Source organism: Microtus pennsylvanicus, chromosome 6 (assembly GCF_037038515.1).
Source record: "Microtus pennsylvanicus isolate mMicPen1 chromosome 6, mMicPen1.hap1, whole genome shotgun sequence".
Taxonomy (NCBI): Eukaryota; Metazoa; Chordata; class Mammalia; order Rodentia; family Cricetidae; genus Microtus; species Microtus pennsylvanicus.
In genome coordinates this window covers 1,075,347-1,100,814 of record NC_134584.1, presented here as the reverse complement: position 1 = coordinate 1,100,814, position 25,468 = coordinate 1,075,347, and the positions used below count along the sequence as shown (strand labels likewise).

At 55.8% G+C, this 25,468-nt stretch overlaps 1 protein-coding gene across 1 annotated transcript; it reads left to right on the top strand.

Moving 5' to 3' along the window:
• The first annotated feature begins 900 nt into the window (after window positions 1–900).
• Window positions 901–15,606, top strand: Map2k2 (mitogen-activated protein kinase kinase 2). The gene is made up of 11 exons (XM_075975390.1): window positions 901–1,222; window positions 2,915–3,125; window positions 8,563–8,709; window positions 10,874–10,951; window positions 11,434–11,485; window positions 11,593–11,717; window positions 11,828–12,041; window positions 13,273–13,337; window positions 14,031–14,092; window positions 14,611–14,656; window positions 15,361–15,606. The coding sequence occupies exons 1-11, from the start codon at window positions 1,131–1,133 to the stop codon at window positions 15,469–15,471; spliced, it is 1,203 nt and encodes a 400-aa protein (XP_075831505.1). The 5' UTR covers window positions 901–1,130; the 3' UTR covers window positions 15,472–15,606.
• Window positions 15,607–25,468: the final 9,862 nt, after the last annotated feature.

Genomic DNA, 25,468 nt, shown 5'->3' with positions numbered 1-25,468 from the left:
CTAATCACAGGCCGTCGTCCGATTCAGACGAAAATTGGAATGGTTGGCTGCCAGGGACTGGGAAGGAAAGTGGAGTTCATGTTTTAGCCCAACAGGAGCTTCTGGTGAGGCGATGGGGAAGGTCTGGGGTGTTAGCCTTCAGGCATTGTGTTGGACTGACCTGCTGGGTCCTGACAGTCATCAGCAAAGTCCCCTCAGAAAGGGCTTCCGCCAGCCTCCTCTCTCTTCCCCCCCTCCACGTGAGCACTGTCACACGACGGACTCTCCCTCTCTCCTCCTCCCTCCGTGGATGGTTGCACAACAGTGGAAACATACTAGATGCTGAGGCCAGAGGATTGGTGGGGGTGGGAGAGAAGCCCGACAACACAGTAACTTCCAGGACAGTGTGAGGTACTGAGACCCTATCTTAAAATAAAAAACAAACAGGAAGTACGGTTTAGTGGGCAGCACTCTTGCCCATCGGACACGACGCCCACGACGCCCTAGCACCACAGACCCAAGCAAGATGGCTCAGGCCTACCATCCGGACACTCGGGAGGATGAGGCAGGAGGATCAGAGGTTGAAAAGCCAGCTTCAACTACACAGTGACCGGGAAGCCAAGCCTAGCCTAGGAAAAACACTAAAACCAGACAAGCCTGACTTGATTGATATTGCTCACACGAGGTCTGGAATGTTCCTGCTGGGCACTCCCTACACCCACACCCTGGAGCCCAGTTCTGGTGCAGCCCGTCAGTCAGCGCTCCTAATCCCGCCCCGCCCCTGCGACGCGTGCGCAGCCGCGCGTGGGAGCCGGCCGATCACACGTGCTCAGACGTAGCCCAGCGTCCGCCCTTTCTCCTGCAAGAGCAGGGGCGCAACAGCGCGCATGCACCTTAATTGAGGGCGGAGCCTCGCGGGGGACGATCTCGCGAGAACCCGGCCGGCAATCTCGTGGACGCCCCCTGCTCCTCGGCCTCCCGGCTGGGGTGCAGCGTCAGCTTCGCTCGGCCTCGGCGGCGGTTCGCTCACCTCGGCTCTTCGAGCTCGGCCGCCCTCCGCCGCCCGCCTGCCTAGGCCGCAGCCCCTGGCTCGCGTTGCGCCGCCCCCTATGGGCCCCGGCTGAGGTGCCGCCACCGGCCGCGGAGCCCTGATGCTGGCCCGGAGGAAGCCGGTCCTACCGGCGCTCACCATCAACCCCGCCATCGCGGAGGGCCCGTCCCCCACCAGCGAGGGCGCCTCCGAGTGAGTGGGCGTGGCCTCAGAGGGAGGGGGCGGGGCCAGAGGCTGGGGCTCTGGTCTGAGGGGAAAGTGCAGTGGACGGAGGGGAGAGGGGCGTGGCCTCTGAGGACCAGAACAAAGCCCCCGTGGGGGCGGGGCCAGAGGGGTGAAGGGCGGGGCCTAAGGTGAGAGCCCTGTGGCCTGTGAGCTTAGAGGGGCGGGACCTGCGATGGGTGGGCGTGGCCGTAAGCACCCTGACTTAAGAAGAAATGGTCCAAAGTAACCAAGGGGTCTGGAGATGGGGACAAGGGGCAGTGTCCGACAGGGTGGCTCTTTGCGTACAACTCTGCTGGGAAACTGAGGGGGCGGGTGAGCACGAGAGAAAGGCATGCGTGAGTGTGTTGGGGCCACGAAAGAGGGATGGAGAGGAGCATAAGAGGAGGCGGGGCAGTTGGAGACCCAAGAAGGGGGAAGGGATGTGACACCTGGAGGGTCCGGGAGAGCGAGGCTTTCCAGGTGCGAGTGGGGTGTGGTTAGAGTGTGACAGAGGAAAGGGCTGGCTAGCTCAGTCACATGAAGAGAGTGGAGCCTGCAGTGTCTGGCTGAAGTCCCAGGAGGCAGGAGGTCCTGGCTTGCAGGGGCCGTGGTGACCTAGTGGGAAGTGGGCGGTGCCCTGAGAGGTAGGCAGGGGTAAGTGACTCACTGTGGTGGGGTGGGATGAGGGGTCCAGAAAGAGGATCATCAAAGAAGGTTGGGTATAAGGGTTTCCTGGGGGAAAAGGGGAAGGCTGGGCTTCCTGAGGTGAGAGGGGTGTGTCCTAGGACAGGGTACCAGACCAGGGGATCCTCTGTAAGGAGAGCTGAGGTGAGGCCCCCCCTCTGTGGGAATATTGGTGTGACGGAAGGCCTCCCCACAGTACGCAGAGTGGGGACTGTGGCATTACCTGAGAAGTAGGGTAGAGGGTCTTGGATGGCCTGGGGTGCTGGAGTTCTGGGAAAGGGTGTGGAGCTTTCCAGTCCTGAAGTCATAGTAAGGACATGAGGTGGGGGAAGAGCCTTGAGACCCGAGCCCGCAGTGACGTCCTGGTGGTGCTGAGGATTCCCAGGGCTGGGTGCAGCCTGAGGTCCTGTGAGGCTGACCAGTATATCTCCATCCTAGGGCGCTCACTGTGTGTGGGAGAACAGGGTGGGGTGTTGGCTTATTTGAGGGTACCACTTCCCCATGGGTGGAGACAAGTGGTGGGAACAAAGTTCTCTCAACTGTAAAAGCGGAGCCCGTGAGGCTGAGGCAGGCAGATCGCTAGTTCAAGCCAACTTCAGGCAAGTTCAGAGGCAGTCTGGATAACTTTTAGACCCATCCTAAAAAAGTGTCCCTGCCTAGAATCCCCCAGAGGGGCTGGCAGAGGTCATGCCTAGTGTGGGAGGCCTCAGGTTTTGATAGCATAATCACACACAAAATTAAATCACAGGCATGGCTGCTGCCACCTTAGTCTCCTGCCTCTTAGCCTGGTCCTTGGCTGCAAAGCTACTTGAGATTCCCTCAGCAAAGACCTGATGTGGTCTGGAGGTGTCGTGGGTTCTCTAGAGCAGCTTATCACGACGCCTCCATACCTGGGGATTCAACCTCCATGTTTGGTAATCTGTGTCCCTTTCCCACATGGAATGCAAGCATGGGTTTTGGGTATTTGGCTTACCCTCTACTCCTGGGGCTCTGCAGGGCGAACCTGGTGGACCTGCAGAAGAAGCTGGAAGAGCTGGACCTGGATGAGCAGCAGAGGAAGCGGCTGGAGGCCTTCCTGACCCAGAAGGCCAAGGTTGGCGAACTCAAGGACGACGACTTTGAGAGGATCTCAGAGCTGGGTGCTGGCAATGGCGGCGTGGTCACTAAGGCCCAGCACAGGCCATCAGGCCTCATCATGGCCAGAAAGGTGAGGAGCTCAGGGTGGGTGCTCATGCATTCTTCAGCTTCTCGTCAGTCTTGTGATGGTAGGGCAGGGTCTCACTGTGTATCCCTGGCTGTCTTAGAACTTGCTGTGTTAACCTGGAACTCACAGATTGCTTGCCCCTTCCACACTCTAGAGCTGAGGGTGTGGAGTATTGGGGAGTGCTGGCCTAGCATGCTCCAGACCCTAGGTGTTGTAGCAGGACTTCCCACGCCACCCAGGCTCTTCCTCACCCAAGACAAACCATCGCCAGGACTGGACTGTGAACTACTGACCGCTGGCTAGAAAACGGCCTCATGTGGAGTTCGTGTGTCAGTGTGGTAGCCTTGGCCCAGTGGGACAACTGGACCTGGGTTCAGTTCCCAGCACCCATATGGTGGCTCGTGGCCGTGGTTGCAGGGATCTGACACCCGCACAGTGCCACACATGCAGTCAGGCACCAGTGCACATGAAACAGCAACAAGCAAGAGTACAATGTCCTCCTCATCTGCGTGTGGCGTGCTGGGCCAACCCGGCTGCATAAGACCCTGCATGAGACTGAGCCAGTCCAGCACTCTGGTCTGCAGAGGAGCAGTGCTGGGGCCTGCACATGCGCACAGCAGGAGCGCTGGGGCCTCTGGAGCAGGGGGGTTAACCCAAGCCTCCAGACACCAGACAGACTCTGACTGTGGAGAATGAGCAAGTGCCTGTGATGCAGGGTCGGCCTCTATGTTGCAGCCTCAGAGGAACCCTGAAGGCACTTTGGAGTGGTGTCCCTGCTTCCCACCCCCTGTTGATTGGATGAGGCCCACCCTGTCACCTTTTGGTCGCCTGCTTTTCTTTGTTTTGAAAGCACACAGCCTTTGCCTCACAGAGTGCCATTCCAGCACAAGGAGGCTGGTTCAGGAGCATGCTGGGCCCCAGGGCTTCGGCTGCAGGATTCCAGCCAGCTGAAGAGGAACCGGCCTGCCTGCCAGGAGGTGAGATAAGGATACAGCCAGTGGTGAGTTGCTGGGGAAACCGCATCTTCCCTGCCCGGGGTCTCTTGACCAGTATGCACTGCTGCACCCTGGAACCTCCTCCTGCTTCACACAGAGAACCGCTGTGGCACTCAGAGGGCAGCAGGGGACCCTGAAGAGGTGGCCCAAGTCCTTGTGGGGACCCAGGAGCTCCCTGACATCTGGATGCAGGTCACCTCTGTCTGGAGCCACTTTGAGAGTTGTCCACACTGCCCCTTGGCCACGTGTGATTATCTGCCGTGATGGACCATACAGAAGACCCAATATGTCTGCACTCTCCACTTTGGCTTTCTGTGACTAGTCCCACCTCCAGTGACATCCTTGACCTACAGTCCCAGTCCCCTTGTGACTTGGGCCAGGCAGGATCAGTGGAACTCAAGTGGCGCTGTAACACACCTGGGTTGGAAGCAGCTTCTTCATGACAAGTGACTTTTCTGCCCAAAGCTTGTGTAACGCAGAGGCCACATCTCAGTGCCAGCTGCTCCCTGACAAGGGCAGATGTGCAGAGCTGGCGTGTGATTACCGGAAGCTGATGTCAGGCCTATGGCACGATGAGAGGGAGCCTGGGACTGCATTAGGATTCCATGCTCTTGGAAACGTCCGTATTCCGTGATCCAAGCTCTGCACCGGCTGTCAAGACATTTGTCAAAGGTGGGGGCCTCCTGAATCTATTGCACTGTAGGCTCCGCCCATCTTGCTGACTCTGCTTCTAATCACAGGAAGTGATGTCCAACCCTTTCATCTCATCTCCCTAGTGGAGGAGGATGGCCCTACTTAAGGGCTGTCCCCACTGCCAGCAGGGGACACACAGAGACTCACAGTCAGGCTCCTACCAGAGGCAGTTCAGGTGTTTACACACAGATCCAGGTCCCCTGGGAAGCTTCTGGGGCAGCAGTGATCTGAGTGCCCAGGATTGTGTTCAAGCTGCACAACAAGATGGCATCCTTACCTCCTAGTCATCACTGTCATTGCTGAGCAACCCCTCCGTGCCGGGAAGCAGCCCCAGTCCTGGCTCACCTACTTGGCAGCGGCTGCCATTGGGAGCTGGACATCAGTGGACGAGACGGTGGTAACACCTGCACCTGCTTCTCTTCAGGCTGGTGTTCCTCTGGGAACTCACTGTGCCGCCCTTGTTCCTGTCCGTGCACCTCTGATGTCACACAGGCACCTGACAACTGAGAGCCTCCCTCATCTGCAGCCGTGCCCAACTCGGAAGGTCTGCTGCACCCCGGGTCTCTGCTCTGCATTCACTTCTAGCTCTCCCGAGGTTCTCAGAGCGGACCTGGACCCCCACAGGTCCTGGTCATGTGAGCACCAGGAGATGCAGGCCCACCACTGGAGTTCCTGGGACTGAGGCAGACAGCTTGGGCTTACCATGGTTGTGGGGTGAGCCAAGTCGGTGAAGCGTGGGAGGCAGAGCCAGCCTGGGCTACTCTTCTAGGCCTGCTTGAGCATTTGGGGTTCTGAAATATTTGTGGTTCTCATGAGGGCTGCTCGTCCTTTGTGTGTAGAACACTGTTTCCACTTGTTGTGCCTGCTTCTGTAGTGGTGTGGCTTTGAGGAAAGATCTTTTTTGTTTTGTTCTTTTGAGACAGTATCTTGCTATGTAGCTGTGGTTGGTTATTTTATTTTATTTTTAATATTTATTTTATTTATTTATTATGTATACAATATTCTGTCTGTGTGTATGCCTGCAGGCCGGAAGAGGGCACCAGACCTCTTTACAGATGGTTGTGAGCCACCATGTGGTTGCCGGGAATTGAACTCAGGACCTTTGGAAGAGCAGGCAATGCTCTTAACCACTGAGCCATCTCTCCAGCCCCCGGTTGGTTATTTTAAAACTTGCTCTGTAGACCAGGCTGGCCCCAAACTCAGAGATCCACCTGCCTCTGCCTCCCGAGTGCTGGAATTGAAGGGACGGCATGGTTTTAACTTTTCAAAAGATAATAAACATAGAAAAGTGTGTCTGTGGGTGCCCAGAGGCTAGAAGAGGGCACTGGCTCCTCTGCAGTCCTCTGCAGGTAGAGTTCCATGTGGCTGTGAGTGGCTGCATGGGTGCCAGAAGCACCTCAGGACCCATGCAAGAGTAGGAAGTACCCTTAACCACTGAGCCGTCTCTGTTTTGAACCCCAGAGTGACTGTCTTGTTGGCTTCTGATGAAATAGGCTGTGGGACAGCAGGCTCTGCCCAAGTCCCCAGATAGAGGGGCCCCAGAGCCTTTTCGGTGTGTGGGTGTGTGCTGGGATGCTCTCACTGTGTGACCCTGGGGAGGACGGAGCATCAGGAAGCATTCCTTTGGCCTGCTGGGATGACTGGCGGGGTGGTGCTGGGCACCCTTGTTGGGGTCAGCCTTAGTTACAGATCTTTGCAGGACCTACAGGGACCACAAGGTCACGGGGGTACTTCCTAGGCATCTCCGCAATGGCTATGGCCACCAGAGTCACCCTCACATGTCCTAAGCTCAGCTGGCTCCCTCATGCTCCAGTGCCCCCCCACTTTTTTTTTTTTTTTTTTTTTTTTTTTTTTTTTTTTTTTTTGGTTTTTTGAGACAGGGTTTCTCTGTGGTTTTGGAGCCTGTCCTGGAACTAGCTCTTGTAGACCAGGCTGGTCTCAAACTCACAGAGATCCGCCTGTCTCTGCCTCCCAAGTGTTGGGATTAAAGGCATGCGCCACCACCGCCCGGCTCATGCCTAGGTGTCTCTTTGTCCCCTGCGAAAAGACCTCCCCAGTTTGCCCCACCACCCTTCCTGCTCACTAGCCACGCTAGTGACACCTGATTGCGGTTTCTGTGCTGGTCAACAGCGGGCATTTCTACCTCAGCCCATCTCTCCCCAACCTCTGACCCCTGTGGCGGACTTCTTGACCGGTGAAGGAAGAACGACCACCACACCAGGATTCCACTCAGATCACGCTTTATTGGCGTACCCTTGATTGATGGGGAGCAGGGAACGAGAGGGCAGGAAAACGAGGGACAGGGAGCGGAGGGCAGGGAGCGAAGAGGAGAGGCAGCAGGAAGCAGAGGGAAGGGGTGCACTTAGGCAGCCGCTTAAATAGGGAATTGGCACACAGGTCGCCCTGTGATTGGCTGCCACCAACAGCTGACACCAGACCGCATCGGGATAGGCTCAAGAATCTACATCCACCTCGCATGCGGGAAGTGGGGAGCGCAGCTCTCAAAGCCATAGCCAAATATGGAGTTGTTTGTAACCAACAAGACAGGATGTCGGCGCCATCTTGTAATGGCGATCCTGTCCGGCTCACTACAGACCCCTGCCTTGCCCATGCAGAGACTTCCTTTGTCTCTGGGCCAGCCACGTGCCCTTGGCCTTCTGTGGAGCAGGGGAGTGCCTCGTTTTTCCTGATGCTGCCCCATGGGCCCTGGGGTGCCCTGTGGACCTTACAGGCTCCACGTGTGTTTCCTGATAAGCCACATCAGCTTCTGGTGGTGACACCTGGACTCCCCTGGCAGATTTAGAGACTTCAGTATCTCCTTGTGGCTGATGTGCCTGGCCATGGCTGCTTGCCCTGGGCGCCAGGGTCCAGGCCTTTGCACTCTAGCTGCTCTCACAGCGCTCTGGACTCCTGGGAGGGCGGGAGGGCGAGTGGACCTGGCCTCTGAGCAGAGCTTTGCTCTGGAAATGGCGGGCCTGTAGGAAGATAGGGTGCTGCTATTGCCTGGTGCATGGGGTAGCTTGGCTCACATGTGATTCACGTGAGCATGGTACATTTTCCCCCACAAGAATACAACAGTGACTTCCCCCCTTTTGTTTTTTTTGTTTTGTTCGTTTGTTTGATTTGTTGGTTTTTGGTTTTCCTGAGACCGGGTTTCTCTGTGTAACAATCCTGTCTGTTCCTGGAACTCACGCTGTAGCCCAGGCTGGCCTCAAACTCATAATGATCCTCCTGCCTCTGCCTCCCAAGTGCTGGGATTAAAGGCATGTACATCGTGACCGCCTAGCTCTACTTCCCCCCCTCTTTTTAAAAAATTATTTATTTATTTATAGGCCTGCGGGCCAGAAGAGGGCACCAGGTCTCATTACTGATGGTTGTGAGCCACCATGTGGGTGCTGGGAATTGAACTCAGGACCTTTGGAAGAGCAGCCAGTGCTCTTAACCACTGAGCCATCTCTCCAGCCCTACTTTCCCTTTTTTGAGTCTTCATTTTAAGCCAATTTTACTGAAAGACACCTATTTTAGACATTTCATTGAGTGTCAGCTGCCTCCTACTCGTGGTGAATAATGTCCCAGTGTGTGGACAAGCGTGCTGTGTGCCCGTCATCCATCTGGGGACCTAGTCTTACCCACTCACTGAGAGCCCGTGTAGGCGATGTCCTCCCTCTCACAGGCACATGTCCGGGATTGGTGGGGGCTTGGTGGCCAGAACACCCCTCCCTCCTCTGAGCAGCTGCCCTTCCTCCTTGCAGCTGATCCACCTGGAGATCAAGCCAGCTGTCCGCAACCAGATCATCCGGGAGCTGCAGGTGCTGCACGAGTGCAACTCGCCCTACATCGTGGGCTTCTACGGGGCCTTCTACAGCGACGGCGAGATCAGCATCTGCATGGAGCACATGGTGAGGCTCTGTCCCCACACTAAGCCCGTGGGAAGTGGGTTCCTGCTCCAGTAGGTGTTTGTACTCTCTGGGCTGGTGAGAACACAGTTAGGTAAGTGGCCCTCAGCTCTCTAGACTGTTACAGTCTGGGTCTTCAGGCTTGGGCAGGATGGAGGGTTGGGGGCAGTGAGAATCCTGCCCAGTCCCTGCTGAGCCAGGTACCAGACCTCTGAGACTCTGAGATTCCCTTGCAAGGATTGGTGGCTGCTGTGGCCCCTGAGGTAGGCTGTCCTCACTTGGTATTAGGGGTGTGCACGCATGTACCCTGAGAACCTGTCACTCACAGGAGCATGCAGCTGTGGCCTCTGATGCAGCTCTGTAACTCCCATGTTATGGTGGCTCATATTCACAAGACCTTGGGAAGGGCACAACACCCGGCCCTAGCTGTGTCTATGTACTGAGGCCTGGCCCTGGGCTGACAGGACCTCTGGTCTCCACCCGCAGCTTGTGTACACAGAGAGCTTGTCCAGCTCCAGTTTGAGAGAAGGCTCCTGTGGGCAGAGCTGCTCGCCCCACACCTAGATACCAAGGAGAAGGGAAGGGAGAAGCTGGGTCCTGCTGTGCCCATCCAAGACCACTTCCTACAAGGGCCACCTCTCAGAGGGCCTGCCTCCCACCACCACCACACTGCAGACCCAGCTGTTACTGTAGACAAGAAGCTGTGCGTGTCATTATTGCCGCACGCCTGCTTGAAGCCCGCTGGAGAGTTGAAACTGTCCTTGCGGTGTGCATGGCAGCTGCAGAGGGATGGAAGGCACTGAAGGAACACCATGTCAGGGAAAGCCCTCAGCCTGACTTACCTGTGTTTGAGTCCCTCGAAGGAAAATGTGATTCTCTCTGATGTAGTTGGCATTTTCCTTGGGTAGTCCGTCAGCTCCTAAATAAAGACACAGAGACTTACCAGTTATGAATGATCAGCCTTAGCTTAGGCTTGTCCCACTAATTCTTTTAACTCAATTTAACCTGTTTCTTTCATCTACGATTTGCAGTGGGGCTTTTTACCTTCCTTTCTGTATGTACTACTGTGTGGCTGGCTGAGTGGCCCCTGGTGGTCCCCCCTCCCCCCAAACCTAAATTCCTCCTCTTATTCAGTCTCTCTGCCTGAAACTCCCTCCTATACTTCTCCCTCACTATTGGCCATTCAGCTTTTTATTAGACCAGTCAGGTGCCTTAGGCAGGCAAGGTGAAACAGCAGCATGTCTTTCCATAATTAAACAAATGCAACATAGACACATGTAACACGTGCTTGCTTCGTTAGTAGATATTCTGCAACACTCTGATGGTGGCAGTCTCTAGAGCACTGGGCACGTGCAGGGACCAGCAGGCGGCATCTGCAGTTCCCTGTCTTGCTCTGGGACACTATGATCAAGCTGTGATCATCTGAACTCACTCCCAGGGACTTTGAGCCATGCCTGGGGATGTGTGTAACTGTCACGCTAGGGGAGCTCAGGTGTCGAGTCAGGGACAGGTCAGTCAGGCCTCAACAACACCCTGCAGGGCCCAGGGTGGGCTAACAGAAGCCTTGGCCCTTACTGCCCTCAGTAGGCAGCGGCCTGTTCTTTCCGGTGTCCAGCCAGCGTCACCTCCAATCTCCCAGTTCGTAGCGACAGAGCGTAGGGCTCCAGTGACCCAAGACCCAGTCGCACAGGTCCACCTGGTGATAGTCTACCTGTCGTTCAGCAGCTTCAGAGATGGCCAGGTCTTCTGCATCTACCTTGTGTATCCCACTGAGCACTGGGGAGGCAGGGGGCAGGGGAATATACACGGGGCTCAGGAGCACAGGAAGGGGCCCGTTTTAACTTCATTTTCTGACGTCCTGTTTTCCTGTGTCAATTTGGAAATGCACGTAGGTGTGACAACCTGGCAGTGACTGCCCAGTGTCCTGGCCCAGCTAGAGTCAGGGCCATGTCCTGGGTCTGAGAACCAGCCAGGGCAGATGACTGTGAGCCAGGCCTGTCCCATCCTGCCCACCATTTTCCCTCGTTGTCCTGGTGTGAGGAGCTGGCTCTCGACAGAGGTTCAGGGTTCTGCAGCCTCCCATAGCATATGCCTGCTTGAGCGCCTGTGGAGAGTGCAGGCTGCTGGTGGTTGGGTTTCTTGACAAGGCTGCTGTCTCTGCGTGCAGGATGGTGGCTCTCTGGATCAGGTTCTGAAGGAGGCCAAGCGGATCCCTGAGGACATCTTGGGGAAGGTCAGCATTGCGGTGAGTTCTCCAGCTGCTGTTGCTCCGACAGCAGCCTCTCCCTGGGAGACTAAGCAGGTCATGTCCTAATCCACTTGGGGTCCTCTGCTCTCCCCTCCATGACTACACCGAGCTGAGTGTGGTGGCATGCACCCACCTAGCGTTCAGAAGCCAGGGGCAGCCTGATCTATGTAGCGAGTTCCAGGTCAGCTAGGGTTACAGAAAAAATTCCAGGCCTGGTACCACACACCTGTCATCTCAATAGTTGAAGGGCCAAGGCAGGAGGATTGCAGTGAGTTTGAGGCTACCCTCCACCCTGGACTTTTAAATACAGACAGTGACCATGTGCTTGCCAAGGATGGCTATGAGGGGCTTGGGGCCTTAATGTGTCACCCACCTGCCATGGCTGGGGAGGTTCATCACAGCCCAGAGCTGGTGCCATTGGCACAGAAGCTACCCAGGTCTGACCCAACTGGTGGGTCACCATGCTGTCTTCCCTGCAGGTGCTCCGGGGCCTGGCATACCTGCGCGAGAAGCACCAGATCATGCACAGAGGTGAGTGGGTCCAGGCTTGTGTGGGCAGGGCCTGGGCACAGAGGTGAGTGGGTCCAGGCTTGTGTGGGCAGGGCCTGGGCACAGCCTCATCCCGGTACTCTCTCTAGACGTGAAGCCCTCCAACATTCTGGTGAACTCTCGAGGCGAGATCAAGTTGTGTGACTTCGGGGTGAGCGGCCAGCTGATTGACTCCATGGCCAACTCATTTGTGGGGACACGCTCCTACATGTCTGTGAGTGTCCTGGCCCCCCTGCACATCCTCACCGGGGTCCATATGTGGTTGTGTGCATGGCCCCTGTCTGGTTTTGCCAACCCCAGCTCTGTCCCTGTCTCCTCCGACAGCCAGAGCGGCTGCAGGGCACGCATTACTCTGTGCAGTCAGACATCTGGAGCATGGGACTGTCGCTGGTGGAGCTGGCCATCGGAAGGTACCCCATTCCCCCACCTGATGCCAAGGAATTAGAGGTCAGCTTTGGCCGGCCTGTGGTCGATGGCGCAGATGGAGAGCCCCATAGTGTCTCACCGCGGCCCAGGCCGCCCGGACGCCCCATCAGCGGTATGGGACAGGGCAGCTAGCTGGGGAGGGACGGGTAGGGGACCAGCTGCTGCTCTCCTGTCCCTTGGCCAGGGCAGGCTGTAGTTGCAGTCCTCAGACTCCTGGGCTTCCTGGGGACAGAGCTGCAGGCAGCAAGCGCCTCGTCAGCTGCCCAGGGCAGCCACACCTGTTGTTGCCAGCTGAAAGGCCCGGAACTCCACTCTGGGTCAGGCCTTGGTCAGCTGCTAGATTTCCCAGCATTTCCTCGTGAAACTGTGTAAATGGGGACTGGGGTGCAAAAGGAGCCAGCCATTGCCTGCAGCCTGCCCCTCAACCCAGTGCCATCCCGGTGCTGGGGCCTCCGCTGGCACAGGAAGGGCAGACCAGTTGCCAGGAGTCCTGGGGATTCAGTCCAGCCCTTTGAGTAGCCACCTTGGCCACTGAGGGTCAGGGACAGAGTCCTAGTGTGGGGATGGAGCCTCTGCAGAGCACTGGGTGCTGGAATAGCAACTTGTCGGGTGTGCTTGTCTTTGTGACTGCTGAGACAGGACAGGCCTGTCTTCCTGAAGGCCCTGCTGCCCCTGCTCCCTCTAGCTGGTTCTAGAACATGCGACCTCTCCTAAAGGAGGTCATACTCTTATGTGTGCTGTCACCCGGCCCCAGTCACCTTTGGACCTTTTCGGTGCCATGGTCTTACTAAGCACAGTGTTTGGGAGGTCCCCACATATGGCTGTACCTGCTGGGTGGGCGGTGTGTGATTCTTGTGCCCTTAATGAGCCACTCCCCACCCTGTACTCGCTGGCTGTTTACCCTTACCCTGGATTGCAGGCCATGCTCCTCAGTTAACCCCTTCTTGATGGTACCAGGGGTCCCAATCCCCTGGTGAGCTGGGGTGGTGACAACAGGCCAGCTCCCTGGCCAGCACCTTCTCTGCCTAAGTCCCAAAGCGGCACCCTATGGCAGGATGGGCAAACAACCCAGTTCAGCTGCTGGCCACCAGGGCCTTGGGCAAGGGTCACCACCCGCCAGCCTCCTGTTCCAGGTCCTCAGCAGCTGCTCTGCAAGGTCACATCAGTGTCCTTGCTTGGTCACCAGACCCTCCCCCACCTGCCAGGCCTGCAGAAGCCGGGGCTGCGACTGAGGGACTGGAAGCATCCCCAGCCTGTACAAGTGCAGGGGTGAGGCCAGACAGGGCCACCCTTTAAGTTTTGTCTCCCACCCCCAGTTATCTGTTTTTTGTCCTGCCAAGTAGGTCATGGGATGGACAGCCGACCTGCCATGGCCATCTTTGAACTGCTGGACTACATAGTGAACGAGGTGTGTGCCCCTGGGCTTCGGGCACTTTGCTCGGGAGTTAGCTGTGGGTGGGAGGGAACTGTCATCCTGCTGTTGCCCCTGCTGTGGCCATCTCCATAGAAAGAGGGTGGAGGCCACGGAAGAGCTCCTGCCTAGAATCCCCCAGTGAGGGTGAGGGGCTGGATTAGCTCCTCCGTGTTCCCGCCTCCTCCTCTGGGAAGTTGCTGCCCTCCCTCCTATTTGGGCTCAGAGAGCTCCTAAGGCAGGCTAGCTTCTAACCAGACTGAGGCAGGGGCATTGAGTTTAGTCACATAGTGACTTGCAGGTAAATCTTGGCTACAATATGAGACCCTAACTCAGAAGCATAAACAGCGGATAATGGAACAAAAACTCCAAGCAGGTCTCCAGAAAGGACAAGGTCTAGGAACACTGGCAGACATGAGCTTTGGACCCTGCTTGCCTGCTGTTTCTGAGCCTGGGTGGGGATGTGGCTTGTGACAGGATGGCCACTGTTCCTGGCTTTGACTCCAGTTCAGCCAGCACTTGTCCCAGGAAGTCCTGGAGCCACCCTTCACAGGAAGGACTCAGCCTTTGCACAGGGTGTCCCTGCCCGCCTACTTGATAGTGTTGAGAAGCTGAACTACAGGAACCCAGCACAGTGAAGGAGTGGCCAGCATCCCTGCAGACCCCAGTGACCCTTCCCTTCCTCCACAGCCGCCTCCCAAACTGCCCAGCGGTGTGTTCAGCTCGGACTTCCAGGAGTTTGTGAACAAATGGTGAGGTGGGCCCAGGGGTGGTGAGGCAGCCGCAGTCCACTGTGCTGTCAGGGACACATGTCCCCACACCTGGGGGCATAGACACAGCTCTCACCCAGTGGACATTTGGGGGGTCAGCCAAGCCGTTTGATCCCCAACCGTTGAAGTATGGTCAGTTGTGGTGAGGTATTTCCCAAGCACAGTGGCCAGCTGCTTGTGTGCTGGGCAGTAGAGTTGCCAGCCCTTTCTTTGCCTTTGCTAGTTCATTAAAAACTTAGCTATAGCCGGGCGGTGGTGGCGCATGCCTTTAATCCCAGCACTCGGAGGCAGAGGCAGGCGGATCTCTGGGAGTTTGAGGACAGCCTGGTTTACAAGAGTTAGTTCCAGGACAGCTAGGTTGTTACATAGAGAACCGTCTTGAAAAAGAAAAATGAAAATCAGGGGCTACTGGTGGGCAGACCCCCACCCACCCACACCCACCCCTTAGAACGCCTAAGCATAGGCTGCTGAGTGACTTTCGTATCTTATCCCCGTGCTAGCCTCATTAAGAACCCAGCGGAGCGGGCGGATCTGAAGATGCTGATGGTGAGTGGAGGTGCCCGAAGCCTGGGGTCTGATGGCCCTGAGGCTGGCATTGTCTGGACGCGAAAGACTCTCTAGGCCTACGCCCTGGAAGGCCCCTCCCCCAGGGTGGGACTTAGGACAGACCTCAGCACCCCCACCGGACAGGCCTAATCTGAGTTAAGCTCCATCTGTCTATTTCTTAGGCTCCTGAGAAAGAAAACGGTGCTGGTTATGGGTGTGTGCACCCCTGCCCACTCCAGAGATGGACGCAGGCCTCATAGCTGGGTGTGGTGGCACATGCCTGCCATGCCAGCCTAGGGAACTCAGCTCATGCACACACCTTTCTGGCACTCAGGGAGTTTAGGCTCTAGGATCAGAATTTGAAGGTCGTCTTTGACTACATAGACATGTAAGGTTAACATGGACCATGTTTGACTCTGTCGAGAGAGAGAGAGAGAGAGAGAGAGAGAGAGAGAGAGAGAGAGAGAGAGAGAGAGAGAGAGAGAGAGAGAAATCCAAGATGGAGCAGTAGGGTGGCCTTGCCCCCTGTGACCAGGCTGTGCCCTTCTGTGTCCTATCTCACCCAAACTACCGCGTGAAGGGCGTGGCCATCCTGCCCCAGCACACCCTCAGCCAGCCTTGGAGATGAGCCGCTGTACATGCCAGGGACACCCACCTGAACAGGGCTGGGGTCCGGGCCCTGACTGGCGCCTCCTCTCTTTCAGAACCATGCCTTCATCAAGCGCTCGGAGGGGGAGGAGGTGGACTTCGCAGGCTGGCTGTGCCGAACCCTGCGGCTGAAGCAGCCCAGCACACCCACGCGTACCGCAGTGTGACTGCCATTGCCCAGCAGCCTCTGTGCCCTTGTCCCTGTCAGCACGGTGGCCGCCTCTGGGGACAGTGAAGCTGTGTGTTGTGCAGGGGACCTGCTTCCTGCATCTGAAAACCAAACAAATGGAGAGAGAAAGCTGCCCCTGTGCTCCTGGCCCATTGCTCGCTCTCTGCGCTCGCTCGCTCATGGGGTGGAAGAAGGTGGGGCCTCCTTCCCAGAAAGGGTATGGGAGCAGGGTTGCCTTCTGTGCCCTGTGCCGAGCTGTTGGAGCGCCGTGCACAGAAAGTGCCCTGCTGCGCTCGGGCAGAGACCCCAGCCAGTCTTGGCGGCCCTGTCACCTCTGACCACCCACCAAGCAGAGTCAAACTCAGCCCCAGTGGGCTGTGAGAAAAGTGGAGAGGCCTCTTGCAGTTCCCACAGCTGCGGCTGAGCACGCCTCCCACGTGCAGAGGTCACACGTGCTGATGTGGGCTTGGACCCAGAGCCAGCACTGTAGAAGTGCTGGAACTTGGGATCCACAAAAGTCCTGAAGCGGGTTCTGTCTTCCACCAACACTGCTGTGGTCCTGCCCAGCTCAGCTGCAGAGCCCCCAATTGCTAGGAATGGGAGACCCCGAGAGGGGTCAAGAAACAGAGTATACAGTACAAAGGGGGGGGATGGGACATCCCTCCACCTCACTGCCGTGAATCTTGTGCGAAGGCTAAGGCAGGAGGATGGCACGTTCTAGGCTAGCCTGGGTTCCATAGTGAGAGCACACCAGGAATTGGGCTCTTACAGGTTTGTGTTTTCTTGTTTGTTTTTCCAGACAGGATTTCTCGGTATAGCCCTGGTTCTCTTGGAACTTGCTCTGTAGACTGTGCTGGCCTTGAGCCCAGAGAGATCTGCCTCCCAAGCCTGCCTTTGTGTTGGAGACACAAGGTCTCTACAGCCTAGGCTAGCCTAGAGATGGAGTTTCCCCTGCCTCAGCCTCCTGAATAGTGCAGAGGTAGGCATGAGCCATAGCTAGCAGCCTTTCTTCTCCACGTATCTCTCCTGTGTGCAATTTTGATTTTTTTATTTTGCTTTTGATGCAGAGACTCCACATAGCCCGGCTGTCTTGAAAGTCATTACATAGACCAGGCTGACCTTGAACTCAGAGATCTGCCTGCCTTCCCTGGTGCCAAATTAAAGGTGTGCACTACACCCTGGCAATTAATCTTTTTTGAGACAGGCGTAGCCTAGACTAACTTGTGACTCATACTGCCCCCACCTCCTCAGTGCTGGGGGTAGACCCCGAGACCCTAGCAGCACTCTGAAGCATTTGGTCAGGAGCACCTGGACCACCAGTAGTCTGTTTTATTTAAAACGTGTCTCCTGGAATGTACTGTATGAACCAGCCTTTCCTCTACTGTCCTGTGCCCAGCCCTCCACAGAGAGCAGTGACACAAGCCACTCAGCACGTCCACCTGCCTTGGCCGACACCCGGCCTTCTGCCTCAGGACACCACTGGCTGGTTGTCCCCATGTCTCACTCGCTGCACTATCCCCATCCACTGCCTTAGCCTTGACTGGACTTGGGGTTCATAATTGTGCAGGCAAGCCTAGGGACCTGAGTTCAGATCCCAAGTGCACAGCTAAGTCAGGCGTGGCCATGTGGACCTGAACACTAGGTGTTTGGAGGGTCCTGGGTGCTCAGCATCCAGCCATCCTGTGTTTGGGTGCAGAGGCAGGTGGTCACCCAGGGCTACCCAGCCAGGTGCGGTGCCCAGGAAATACACGTGGGGTCTGCTGGATGGGGTGGCTCTCAGCACTAGGAAAACTGAGGCAGGAGGATTGTTACAAGTTTGAGACCAGCCTACAGAGTGAGACAGTCGCGGGCAATAATGAGACCAAGAACCAGCTGCAGCGGTGGCATTCGCTTGTCCTCCCAGCCGTTGGGATGCAGAGGCTGGGGGATTGGGTTCTATGCCCTGGTTTACATACGTGGTGAGCTCAGAGGTTAGCCTCAACTATGTGACAGGAAGCCAAGAAGGGGTCATGCAATTTGTGTTGTCACCCCGTTCCACCCCCAGCTGTAAGTGATCACCAGGTAGTTCAGTGTGACAGCTGACATCCCTGGTGCCCTCCACCACAGCTAGGGACGTGGGATATATGCAGAACAGTTCTTGCCTGGGAGTACCAGGGATGTTTCTCAGCATCTCAGAGCAGTGGTGTTCCTTGGCCAGTGCTCCCAAGTCTCTATGTCCAGACTCTGATACCCAATACGGTGTAGGTACACAAGGAGAAGCATCTTGGAACCTTCTGGAAGGTGGACAGCAGCTGCCACCACCACCAGAACCGAGTTGTGGGCATCAGCAGCTTTCCAGAAGACAGGCTACTGCTGGCTCCCTCTTCCCTGTCTTCCCAGAGCAGCCTAGTCACCTCTCAGGCACCTGCATCTACAGGCCAAGTGGCTCTGGGCACAGGTGCAAACCATGCTTGTGTTACCATGACTCCAGAGAGGGGTGACAGCGGGGCTCTGGTTTCTACTGGCTTCCGGGGAAAGGAGGGGTCTGTAGGGCCAGCGGTGGGTCTCTCAGAACAATAGGCAGGTGAGGGAGGAGCCTTTCTCATGGGGCAATGCCTGGCGCTGTCACCTGCAACGTAGCTGTGCCCACACAGTGGCTCTGGTTCACTGGGCAGGTAGAGGTGTAAGGGGGAGGGAGTTGAATATCAAGCCAAAGCCTCACAGTTCAGGAACCTGAGGAAAACCTGGCACTTTGCCTGCCTCAGTTTCCCTGTCCTTAAAGAGTGGAGCACACTGACCTGGAAGCTAACCGTGGCTACATGAGACCTTACCTGGCCTGGGGGGGGGGGGTCAGTGTTTTGGTGTGTACCATTAATCCCAGCACTTAGGAGGTAGAGGCAGGCGGATTTCTGTGAGTTCAAGGCCAGCCTGGTCTACAGAGCAAGTTCCAGGACAGCCAGGGCTACACAGAGAAACCCTGTTCAAAAAAAAAGTTGGCTATGGTGCTGGTCCTACCTCTGTGGTGGGCATTCCAGTGCCAAGAGAAAGCCTCCTATAATTCAGGATTTGGTAGACTAGGCACAATTGTCCTGAGTTCTAGGCCAGGCTGTGCTATGGAGAGTGCCCCTGTTTCAGAAAATAAAATAGGGATTGGTGAGTTGACCTGGTCTGTGAAGTGCATGTGAAGTCGTGGACTCGCAAACCCTCAGAAAACCAGGCACGGCAGTGCACTCCTGAAACCCAGCACCATCGGGACTGAGGCAGGAGGACCCCTCTGCTCAGCAGCCAGGCAGCTTCTGTGCACACACACAAACAAATCGAGATAATTGCAGAGCCGGGCAGTGATGGCGCACATCTTCAATCCCAGCACTCGGGAGGCAGAGGCATGTGGATCTCTGTGAGTTTGAATCCAGCCTGGTCTACAGAGTGAGTTCCAGGACAACCACGACTACAAAACCTCAAAAAAAATAAAAGAAAAAGTAATAGCAGCATGGTACCACATGTCTGTCATCCGTGTGTGGACCCTGAGCATGACTGATGGCAAGTCTACAAGTCACAGCCACAGAATATGTTTCCTCTGAAACAAAGACTCTGGCCTGGAGTTGGGTGGTCCCTGGGCAGCAGACCTGTGCCCACGTCCCTCCCACAGACTCCCTCAGACCTTGGGGCCCAGGGTGGGGTGGTCCCCTGGTAGCTGACCTATGCCCACAGACTTCCTCAGACCTTGGGGAAACTTTTGGGGTTTTTTTTTGGAGGTCTATTGTTTTCAGTTATGTGTGTTTGCACATCTGCAGTGCCCAGAAGAGGGCATCAGATCCAGGAGCTAGAATTACAGGTGGTTGTGAGCCTCTGATATAGATGCTGGGAACCAAATTTGGGTCCTTTGCAAGAGTCACAAGTGTCCTAACAGCTGGTTATTATCATTTTATCTGTCTGTCTATGTATTTATTGCAGGACGACTCTTGGGAATCCCCTCACCACGTCAAGCTCGGGTCTTCATGCCTGTTTACAGCACCTTCAGCTGCTTAGCCATCTCAGTGGCCTCTTGGGGACTCAGCTCTTTGATACCCATTCCCTGCTTCTCCTTGGGATGCCCCCTTACTGTGTCCCAGACCTCAGCCTTTGTTTGTTCTGTTGTTCCGCATGGGGCCCTGTGACCCGCCATGCAGGGAAGCAGGCTCTTAGGGCCTCAGTTTCATGGGAGCTGGGCTCTCCTGAAAGAGAAGGCTGCAGAGAGTGAGCGGGCAGCCCCGTGTCTCATGCTTGGAACTTCAAGGGAGGTGTGCTGTCTCAGATCCACAGCCCACAAGAAAGAGCCGGAAGTGCAGGAGGAAGCCCCAGCGTGGTGTAGACCCAGCCTCCCCCCTTCTCACCCCATCACTCTTCCTCCTATGTCTCAGTGAGCCCCAGAGGCAGCCCCTGTCTGTCCTCACTTTTGCTGGGGTCCCCCTGAGCCAGCCCAGCTAGGAGGGTTTGTCAGGGGCCCTGTCTCCTGCACTGGACAGTTTTCTATAGTTTTTGTGTTCCTATTTATTTGGTTATTTAACTTACAGGAGACGGACCACCTTTGCACGTGACAAATACTGAGCTCAATTCTTACAAGCTCAGTTCTTCCGTATGGATGTGTGTGTGAATATGTGTGCATTTGTGTGTATTTTTATCGATGGATAGAGTTTTGGAGACAGGATCTTACTATGTAGCCCAGGCTGACTTGGAACTCACAGAGGCCCCATCTTTATGAGACTTCAAGAGCTTATGCTCCGGTCCCAGTCAGGGACCAAGTGAGCTGACTGGCAGAGCTCCTCCTCCTCACCCTCCAACCTGAACTTGACACTGATTTGTCCAGGCCGACCAGTGAGTCCCAAGAATCCTGTTTCCGCCTCCCTGGGAACAAAGGCAGGGGCTGTCATTCCTCAACTTTCTCTGTGGGTGCCAGGGATTCGAACTCAGGTCTTCTTGCCTGTCTATGCTGGGGGTGGGGAATCGAGGCTTCCATTGAGGGAGACAGAATGTTCTGGAATCGTTGTGCCACCCTGAGGACGTGTGAAAATGTGTTGATGGAGTTCTGAGTGTTTAGAGAGTAAATAGTGAGCTCTGCTCACTCCGCGGAGCCTTTCAGCAAAGCTCCGCCTACCCACTTGACCTCACACTGCACAGGCAGTGTCATCCCCCAGGTGGCCGGTCACACCTTCACCTGACACAGCACCTGTCCAGGCGCGATCAAGCCCCACGGGGGCGCTAGGGCACTCAGGTACGTGGGCGTGTTGTCCCTGGCTGCCCTCCAGGCTTACCCAAGGGTGTGTCTGTCCCCAAGGCCAGGGAACAGGTAGGCAGGCCAGGCCCAGTCCCCACCTGCAGGAAAGGACATGGGGGTGGGGCGGGGTGGGCTCCCGAGAGAACAAACACCCGGTCTGGGACACAGGTGCTGAGTGTGTGTGTGTGTGAGACTCTGTGCATGTGTGTTTCTGTGTGTGTGTCTGTGTGTGAATGTGTGTATGAGGAGTGTGTGTGTCTGAGTTGTGTCTGTAGCTGTGTGACTGTGTGTGAGACTCTGTGCATGTGAGTGTGTTTCTGTGTGTTTGTAGCTGTGTGGCTGTGTGTGAGTCTGTGTGTGAATGTGTGTATGAGGAGTGTGTGTGTCTAAGTTGTGTCTGTAGCTGTGTGTCTGTGTGTGTGTCTGTGTGTGAATATGTGTATGAGGAGTGTGTGTCTGTGGTTCTGTGTGTATCTGTAGCTGTGTGACTGTGTGTGTGTGAATGTGTGTGTCAGTGTCGTCTGTGTGTCTGTGTGTGTTTTGAGTCAGGGTCTTTCTAGAAGCCTGGCCTTTCTGCACCGCAGGCTGCTGGGGACAGTCCTGAGCTGCGTCAGGTCCCGGTGGACTCTGGACCTACGGACGGTGTCCCAGGCTGGGACACTTTGGTGACCCACATCCTGTTCTGCTCGGGACGTTGCCCCGCCCCTCCCACTGGGTGGGAAAGGGACTTTCGGGTGCGGGGGGAGGCGGCCACACTTCCTAGATAAGTCACTGGGTGGGTTCCCCAGCACCCCGCCCGCCCGCTTACGGGACGACCCTGGGCCTCAGGTGACTGACAGCGCTACTTGGGGAGAGTTTGACCTTGACCCCTTAACCTTGGCGCAGAAGGCTGTGTGTGGGGTGGGGGCGAGCTGAGTGCCACCGGGTGGGCCGGGGGCACGGGCGAGCGCTCTGCACCTGCTGTCCCGGCTCTGTCCCTCCGGGTCCTTCTCTCTCCACAGCTTGAAACTGAAACCGCGGCAGCGAAATGAAACCAGAGCCCAGGAGCCCAGGCCCTGCAGCCCGCGGGAGGGGACAGCACCACAGACGCCGGCCCACGTGGCAGGCCACTGCGAGTGGGGGCGCTGCCTAAACTGCGGTGATTTTTTTTTTTTTTTTAAGGAACCGGTGGGGACAACTGCCCCTGCCGCCACGTCCTCTCCCGCATCACCCGCCGGGCAGTCCCAGGGTGGCTTCTGACTGCTGCATAATCGGGGTACAAGGCAACCGACCTCACTCATTTGGGAGACCTTCTTCAGTCTCCACCGGTCACCCCAGATAAGAGAATTCAGGTCTGCCTTCCAGTGAGGCCGCAGGAGAGGGAAAGCAGCTAAAGACCCCATTAGGAAAGGAACTATCAGAAAGACAACTACAGCAGCATGCAAGACTGAAGTTAGACTCCAGCCAGCTCCTCCTCTGCACTGTGGACTCCGGTCCAGGACATAGGCTCTGACACATCTTGGGTCCTGCAAGGTGCCCAGCAAGGTCCCCCTGGCCTCCACACATCTTGCTGGGAGTTCCCAGTCTCCCACGTCCCCAGGCCTGGCTGAGGTTCTCTAGGATAGTGGCTACGCAGGCCCCACCCCAGTGTAGAGAAGGAAGAGAGGCCATTTGCCTAAGCGTGTGGGGAGCCACCAGAGTTAAACACAGCCCTCCTGTAGCTCAGGCTGGCTCAAACTCACAAGTAGCTAAGGATGACCTCCTGCCTCCACCTCCCCAGTACTGGGATGACAGGCACTTGCCACCGTACCTGCCTTTTGTTTGTTTGGGTGCGAGATCTGCCTGCTCTACAAAGTGAGCTCCAGGAAAATGAGGTCCATGTAGTGAGACCCTGACTCAAATAAAAAAAAAATAATAAGTAAGAAAGGAAAATATTTTCTTGGGGCCAAGACAGTGGGCAGAGTGCTTGCCTGACGTTCCAGTACAAGAGTCAGAAGTTAAAGGTTATCCTCTGCTACGTGGTGAGTCCCAGGCCAGCCTGGGCTACATAAGATCCTGTCTTTAAAAGAAAAATCCAGGCCTTTAATCCCAGCACTTGGGAGGCAGAGGCAGGCGGATCTCTGGGAGTTCGAGGCCAGCCTGGTCGACTAAAATAGTTTTCCCTTCCAGTGGCACTCCTGTGTCTGCTGGCGAGACTCAGCTCTGCCCCGGAGCCTTTACCTGGGCTAGCCTGAGAACCCGGAAGCCCCACTTTCCAGCCTCTCAGACACATATCGCCTGTGGGACAGCTACCTACCTGGATGGATGATGATTTAAAGATCTTAGCCGGATTGTAGTGGTGCACACCTTTGATTCCTGTAGAGGCAGGAGGATTTATTGAGTTCGAGGCCAGCCTAGTCCACAGAGTGAGTTCCAGAACAGTCAGGGATACACAGAGAAACCCAGTCTCGGAAAAAGCAAAATAAATAAAAATAAATCTTGTCCCAGAGCAAAGCTGAGTGCTGTGTGATGCTGTAGCCTCTCTGTGCTTTATGCATATCACACGGACACGCGAGCACAATTACATAGACACATGCATGAGCTACTTCACAGCACCAACAGCCACAATGCCTTCATCAGAGGAACAGCACACTGACACTACAGAAGGGGCACCTTCTCCAGCAACCCCGCAAAATCCCCTTGTGCCTCCAGGGTGCTCCCGGAATGCTTAGCGAAGGGCCTACATCACCTGATTTCCTCCACACCTACGGTGTCCAACTTCTAATGTGTGAGCAATTGTATTCATTCCCTAAAAATGGGAAGTAACAGCCGGGCGGTGGTGGCGCACGCCTTTAATCCCAGCACTCGGGAGGCAGAGGCAGGCAGATCTCTGTGAGTTCGAGGCCAGCCTGGTCTACAGAGCTAGTTCCAGGACAGGCTCCAAAACCACAGAGAAACCCTGTCTCAAAAAACAAAACAAAAACAAAAAAATGGGAAGTAACAGGGAGATAGTGGTGCAAGCCTAGCACCTCAGCCAGCACTTGCAAGGTGGAGGCAGGAGGAGGATCACAAATTCAGGGTCATCCTCCACTACGTAAAGAGTTGGAGGCCAACCTGGGCTACAGTAATAGAACATTTGTGCCAGGTGGTGGTGGCGCACGCCTTTAATCCCAGCACTCGGGGAGGCAGAGGCAGGCAGATCTCTGTGAGTTCGAGGCCAGCCTGGTCTACAGAGCTAGTTCCAGGACAGCAACAGCCAGGGCTACACAGAGAAACCCTGTCTCAGAAAAAAATTAAAGAAATCCCCCAAATTCAATACTTTGGGGCTGGAGAGATGGCTCAGCGGTTAGAGCACTGGCTGTTCTTCCTTCAGGTCCCAGAACCCACACGGTAGCTCACACTTGTCTGTAACTCGATTTTACACCAATTCACTTAAAGTTAAATAAATCATAAAATAAAAATAAAAAAGTCGCGAATTTGCATCGCATGTTCCAGGACCTATGCTCTGTCAACAGTGCCGCAGACTGATTAAGGGCAGTACTCCATTGTGTAAATGCGCCACATTGTCCTCATCCACGGGAAGCAGAGAAAGACGAGATCTCCTGAGTAAATTGCAAGAGGGCTGAAGGGGAGGGGAGAGGCAGGGAGGAGAGCTCAATAAAAAATCAATAAAAATAAATTAAGGGGTAAAATGTCCCACAGACCCTAGCACATCTCCTCGCTCTGATTTATATTTTAATCGCATTAACGTTTTGCTGCCTTATAATTATTATTTTATTGTTGTTTTATCGAGACAGGGTTTCCCTGTGTAGCCCTGGCTGTGCTGGAACTCATTCTGTAGACCAGGCTGGCCTCTGCCCCCAGAGGGCTCCAATTAAGGTTGCCCTGCTGTCACCAGGCAATTTACTTTTGAGCTGGGGACCCGAGGAGCCCTGGTAGGTCAAATTTGTAAGTAGTTGAGGGTGACCTTGAACTAATTCCTGGTTCTCCAGGCCTCCGACCTGCAGGGCTCACAGGTCTGTGTCACCTCACCCACAGCAGTAAATTAGATTAGATTTAGATTTAGATTAGATTTTTCCCCCTGAGACAGGGTTTTTCTGTAGCCCTCACGTTCTGGGCCAGACTCAAAAGAGCTCCACCTGTCTGTCCCAAGTGCTGGAATTAAAGGCGTGTACCACTACCCGGCCCTAGATTCGATTTTAATTTATTTACTTTTTCCCTTTTAGAGAAGATCCCCACGCGTAGTCCTGCGTGACCTAGGACTCGCTATGTTGACCAGGCTAGCCTCAGGACTCTTAGAATCCTCCTGTCTCTTCCTCAGAATTAAAATCCAAGCTTCATCGGTCATCCTATTGATTGCTGCCAGGTCGTGAAAGCTGCCCAGGCCAGCCCTTTCTAGCCTTCTCCTCCAGTTCTCTCCTGACTCACCCCGCCCCCATCCTCCCACCCGGCCTGGACCCCTTTCGGACTTATTAGAAAACTGGGGAGATATGGTCCAAGGTGCTCTGCAGGTGATGCTGGTCTGTCCAGGCCCCTAGGGAGGGTCCAGCCTGAGGTGACCGCTGGAGCTGCACCAGTCTCTGGGGAAATCGAGGCATGTGGGAGGAGCTTCAGCCGTGGGCGTGGAAAGCGCCCTCAGTGAATTCCGGGAGACACGGGTAACCCCGCCCCCTGTGGCCCCGGCCGATCCAGGAGGGCGTGGCACCCCGGTGCTTAAGGAAGGGTTCCACGGCCAAGGTTCCGGGTCCCCACCCCACTCCAGTCGGGCTCACGTGGCTGCCCACCTTCTTGGGTGGTGTCACTG